We start from the raw sequence: 6,176 nt of genomic DNA, 5'->3' as shown, positions 1-6,176 counted from the left end.
TCATGAATTGAGGTAGAAATTGCAAAGGACTAACAATTTTAAAGATTCAAGCCGCTCATTCAAAATAAACAATCTAGACTTTTAAAATATAAGAAAAAATTAAAAAAACTAATGGGTGACTCAACCATTTCAAGGGATGAACAACTACCATCTCACTGTTCGATGGGTTGGTTAAGTACCCAAGTGTTTGACAAGGTGGCCGATCACTTTTCAAAGGATAAAATGGCAATTGGCCACACCTCAAGGGAGTGGCCAACCACATAAGGGTTGCCGGGCAACCCATTAGTTCTTTCCATTTCTTTGACTCAATTGAAGCAAAATGAACGGTTGGAGTCTTCGAAATTGTAGGCCCTATAATTCCTTGGAATGGTAAGATACTTCAATCCCCTATAGGATATTTACTTAGTTCGAGATCCATAACAAGCGACCTATTTTGTTGTAGCTCAAACTAACTTGGTCCTTAGAGAAGTTGGTTAATGTAGAGTGAGATTTGCATCAACGCACTAAATATGACTTTGTGGCGTTCTGAGCTGGTTTCAACAGTCCAAATAAACATCAACTAAAATGCCACATGCGACTGCAGATGGGTCTAATTGGACTTCGTTCAACCAAAGATAACAGTTTTTCTTCTTCCCTTGGCCACCTTACAAATATTGCAACATGAATTCATTGTTTAAATCACAAATACAAACCTTAACTCAATGAGAGAACACAACGGAGCCAGAGAAGGTGGGGGTATTAGAGAAAACAATAAGAAACTAAAATAAGAATTGTACTTCTTTCTTCTCACAAGGCGTCCCGAGCAGCGATCCGGCATGTAATAGCATCTGCAAGTGAGGATATCCCTAGTTCCTGGGCAGATATCTTATAGTGCTAAAAAAGGAGAAGTCATTGATCATTAGTCCCTGGAAGCAAAATGAAGGAAACCTGATAAAAAAGAAGTGAACAAGATACTGCATTTGCTTAAAACCTTTTGTATCTGGGTCTGGTTTGCTCTTCCCTCCAACTCCTCCAAGGCAATCTCTTTTCCACTGATAAGTTTCTCTATGTCTTTCATCTGGCAGAATACCAAGAATTTACCAAAACCAAAATGACCCATTGTTTCGACTTACTGGAGCAACACAAAAGTATGATCTGCTGCATCATTCATAAACAGAGATCTCACCTCATCGAGCGTAGCATTGAAACGAGCGGCAAGGATGTGAGTTGTGCTATCAGAGATGCCACACCTTTTCAAAGATTCTGTAATCTATTCATAATCAAAGCCTAGGAGTTTATCCAACCAAAACAGTAGAAAATTCAGCAAACAAACCACAATAGATAACTAGAACAAAATCATTACATGCTTCAATCCTGAGTAATTGTATACGAGCTCAGAATGAAGAGTGTGTGTTGTCAATGACTCCCGTGACTTGGCTACAAGTGTCTTATGTGCAGCTGCTAGAACAGGAAAAACATCTGGAATCTGTTTTGATTCATAATATAGGCAAAATAAGAGAAATCCAACAAAGTGTAGCTTACAAAAGAGCAAGAAATGTATTTGAATGGAAAAAACGAGAGGTAGGTTATATTAAATATATAAAGGATGTACAAGTGATGCATTGAGAAATGCAACTTCTGGTTCCAGTGTTCCAGCTTGCATAGATTCAAGCAGTTCCCTGCAAAATAATGAGTTTATTAGGCATGCTCCACTTTTGTACTTCTACGAGGCAATTTAACCTATGGGCAGATACTTGACTTATACAGATAGCTACTAGGATTACAAGAACTGAGAAAGACACAGAATTATATGAATGCAAGTGAAGATTTCAATAAAGCAATGTTGTCATTAAGTATCACTTACAATATTAACAACTAAAACGGGCTGTTAAGATAATGCAGAAAGTTGGATCCATTTCTCCTCATTTTGCATTATACATGAATTGGGTTCTCCCTCCATTTCGATTTTGACCACCGCTACTTCCTCAGACCGACCTTCACTTCCCCATAACACTATCAAGCTCCTTCTAGCCTATGTTATATTTCCATAACAAAAGACAACCAAACTTCACTTCCCCGTAAACTACAGGACTTCAAAATTGGTTCTTTAAACAGAGAAATTTCTGCGGCTAGTAGCTACAGATTGAGATCAATGAAGGTGCGGCCGGCTTCTCATCAATTAACTCCCTTCCCGCTAACCTATGACAGCAATGAAAAGGCATAGCTTTAGCGGGGAGTTTCTTTACTGTCATATGAGGTGGGTTGTTTTCGGTTAGGGAGGCAAGTGGTTCAACCACTTGGTGAGCGGGTTCGATCCATAATTCCTCCCACAACTAAACTATTGACCCTAAGTTACATGTACAATGACAAGAGTAACTCTAAACAAAATAACAGCCTTCTCCACTATCCACTATCCAAGAGGTATGAACATGTGTGCTCCTATTGACCTCCTTCTAGCCAATGTTATATATATATCAAAAGACAACCAAACTCCAGTTAAAAAATTACAAGACTTCAAAATCGACTATTAACAGGCCAAAATTTCTAGACCGATCCATAATTCCTCCAACAACTAAATATAGACCCTTGATTCCACATAAATCCAAAGCAAGAGAAGCAGTTTTTTATGCACGAAAACATTTTTTTTTTTTTAAAAAAAAAAAAAATTTAAAAGGACAATATTTGCCAAGTTATTAAGGAGAAAATCTGCTAATAATATTATTAACATGAAAAGTAGGCAGAAAAATCCTTTACAAACAGGACACGAATTTGCACCATTTATCCTCTCGTCTTATTTATCGTAAAAACAGAATAACTGAAAATCCAAAAAGAGAAAACTCACCCACCTAATTTCTCTAAAAAGACAGAAGAACCGAAAATCAGAAAAAATAAAAATAAAAAATAAAAAATAAAAAACCTCACCCATCTAATTTTTCTAAAAAGTTTGAACTGAATTCAAGTATTTTCCCGAGAACCCAACACAAATAACAGAAAATTAGAAACACAGAGAGAGAAAGAGACATACTTGGAGTTGGTGACGTCCATGAAGAGAGCAAGATAAAGAGTGTTTCCAATGATGTCAAACTCCTTCATAGCTGCCTTCTTTGCTGTGTCCTTGTCTTCTGTTAACAAAGTAGTTAGGAGTCAATTTATGGCTTGCAAATATTACTGGTTTAGCAAAGTGCCTTAGTACTTACTCTTCTTACTTGCAAGGACAGCTTCAAGTCTTGTTAAGCGTTCCTGTCGTATATACATCTGTCGTTAGCAAATTCCAGCATAAATTGAAACGGGGAAATAAAATATAAATGTTGCTAATTGATAATCATTATTGCAGGTTATTTACATTGGAAACATTATTAAGCATCTCTAAAGTCTAAGGAAAAAAAGAGCTAACTCGAAGTCAAATTGTCCTTATGGGCATAAATTAGAACTTAAAAGCAATGTCATTCTCATCTTATTAGGAAATTCTAAATGGAAAGAAGAAACTTGGAATGAGGATAATTTCCAGCAGACATAAAAAAACCAGGCATTCATATCTCATCATATATGGTCACTACTATGACAATGTGGCAAAAAAAACAAATATATATAATGCCAAACATAAGAAGAGAGAAAAAATATCAAAGTTGTATTTGGCACCCCAACAGGACCCATATAATTCCTGGACATGAAAGCAACAAAATCCTTTGCTCAAAAACTAAACTCAAGCTTATCCACTTCCTTTCCTGATTGCTTTGATAAAAAATAATTAAAAAAAATAAAATAAAATTCCTACAGAATATGTATACAATAGTGTACATATTTGTGTAGAGTGATGCTTTCTCCCAAAGCTAATAAAGATATGAAACCCATAGAATACCATTGAGATATTTGGACTTATAATGAGAAGAAACTACATTTAAACTTTGTGACAAATCTTTTTCCATTAGAAGAAAAAGGACCCTTAATTGGACATGGGACAAAAAGATGAAACCATTGGTTACTTCAGGGCAGGGCTACTTTGTGTACCCACCCCGGTTGAGTAAACCTTGGACCATTGAGAGAACTTAACCAATATAGCAGAAGCACTAGAAAAGAGAAGAATGTGTTTCTCTTTTGAATCCTTGAATATCACAACAAAGAAGAACAAACAATAAATTCTCCTTTTTTTTGTGATAAGTAATTCAATCTCAATTTAAGCGCAGAGGGGCGCAACCCGAGTACACATGAAGTATAACCTAAAGCCATTGAAATCCTAAAGTTACTATAAGACCCTAAACGGGAATAAAACAAAGCAGAAAAAAAATCCAATTCATCACTTGAAATTAGGATACAACTTGTCCTACATCATTCACAAACACAATGTGTCAGCTTAGCAGCAGTAGAAAAAGCCACAATACTGACTAACAAAAATGTGAACATAGAAGCAGCCTGTATACCATCCTATCCTACCTTTCGAAAAAAACAAGCACATACCTTCCTAAGGTGCATTGCATCTGTTAACTAAGCATGCCCAAATCTCTTTTGAACCAATAGCTACCCATCTGCTGGCATGAATATCCAGCTGCCATGGAAGTTGTCTTGTCTTGTCAAGTTTAGGGTCATAGATGCACAAAGAAATGTTTGATAGTTGGAAATGGTTTCCCAAGTCTAGTCAATGTTTTTGAGTCTCTAATCCTTTTCAATTCACTTTTAAAGTACCAGGTTAACAATAGCCTTAAATCACCAAGATTATGGTGAAAGTATAGCAGTTTTACAATCTATAATAGCATACATGAGTTTCAAGAATCAAGTTCTCTACAATATGCATTCACATAGGAAACGCCCAAGGAGCCTCTGTCATCGAATCGGCCATCTTTTTTTTTTTTTTGATAGGTAAAAACGAAACTAAGGTTGCTGCCCAGGATCGAAACATCGGCCATCTTACATCATATGTTCATAATTCTGGGAGCAAAATCTCAGATCACAAGGCATACACCATAAGGCATCTCTTCACAGAAATAAATTATAATCACTAATGGGAGTAGGCATATGATGCCTTTATGGCAGTAGTGATTATAATTACTACTCCCATAATCACTAGGCATCTCTTCACAGAAAAAACTAGCCTTGTTGAACTAGGCATCTCTTCACATAACCGATTACCCTACACAAGGCCACGTACATAGAATCAAATAGGCCTTGACATAACAACCTTATTTCCATTTTAAGCAAATAAAGAAAAAGAAAATAGAACAAGATGAGCCTATAAACTAATCATAGTTACTAAATTACCTCAATGCTCTACTGCATTACAGAGAAAAGGTAAGAATCAAAGTGAAAAGGAAATAGGGTTTCAATTGATAGATTTCTCCATCATCAAGTCTAGAGAAAACAACAACTGCCAGTTTTTCTATTGGCATAATGCATTCTAACTATTATCTACCAGTTCAACAAGGCTAGTTTTTTCTACATCAAACACACACACACACACACACACACACACACACACAAAAAAAACACATTAAAATCGTCCATCGAGCTTTAGTTTTTAATTGGTGTTAGCCAACACCAACAATACACACACACACAGATATGTATAGAAATTAGAATACAGATATAGATGCAGAAACATACATACATATACAAAAGCGGGAAATAAATATACCCTAACACGAAGGGTTACAGAAACCCTAGACAGAAAACGCGTAATGAACCAGCTGGATCACAAGAAACCAAATTGGAATTCAAGAACAGGAAAATAACAAGACAAAAGAAAAAAAGGAAATGGAAAATAATCAAAACCTCGGTCTGGGAAGCTCTTTGGTAGAAGGGCTTCAAATTCTCTTCCACGTCGCTTCGTTTCTCAGATTCTCCTATTCTTTTTCTTTTGAAAAAATTACATTTTAACCCCTCAAATTACAAACCTTTTTGCAACTAACTCCATAAGGCACAACTATCAACACTCTGACTCCGACTTTCAAAATTACCAAAATTTTTAAAAAATGCTCAATTTAAAAAAATATCCTCATATTACTCATGCCACTTGTCAATTTTCAATTAAAAAAAAATATTAAGTAAACTGAAAAAAAAAAAAACTTAAATTTTATTTTATTTTTTTTAAAAAAAATAATAATAAAAAAAACTAAAAAATTAGTTATTAGTTTACTTTTTTTTTTATATAAAAAAAATACCCTCCTTTCTATTTTTTTTTTAAAATAATAATAAAATTTTAGTTT

The 6,176-nt window shown here is 35.1% G+C and overlaps 1 protein-coding gene across 4 annotated transcripts; it reads right to left on the bottom strand.

Moving 5' to 3' along the window:
• Positions 1-549: 549 nt before the first annotated feature.
• LOC133872706 (uncharacterized) lies at positions 550-5,892 on the bottom strand. Of its 4 annotated transcripts, none has more exons than XM_062310280.1 (8): positions 5,743-5,892; positions 3,177-3,219; positions 3,005-3,101; positions 1,592-1,658; positions 1,343-1,465; positions 1,166-1,249; positions 971-1,057; positions 550-873 (listed from the first exon to the last, which is right to left on the bottom strand). In XM_062310280.1, exons 3-8 carry the CDS (start codon positions 3,070-3,072, stop codon positions 787-789), a joined length of 516 nt encoding a protein of 171 aa, XP_062166264.1. In that variant the 5' UTR covers positions 3,073-3,101; positions 3,177-3,219; positions 5,743-5,892; the 3' UTR covers positions 550-786. The 4 variants fall into 4 exon arrangements, with proteins under 4 accessions (XP_062166264.1, XP_062166265.1, XP_062166261.1 ...); XM_062310281.1 differs by having other exon boundaries at positions 3,186-3,219; XM_062310277.1 differs by lacking the exon at positions 5,743-5,892 and adding an exon at positions 4,435-4,521.
• Positions 5,893-6,176: the final 284 nt, after the last annotated feature.

Source organism: Alnus glutinosa, chromosome 7, assembly GCF_958979055.1.
Source record: "Alnus glutinosa chromosome 7, dhAlnGlut1.1, whole genome shotgun sequence".
Classification (NCBI taxonomy): Eukaryota; Viridiplantae; Streptophyta; class Magnoliopsida; order Fagales; family Betulaceae; genus Alnus; species Alnus glutinosa.
This window is presented reverse-complemented; position numbering and strand designations above follow the sequence as displayed.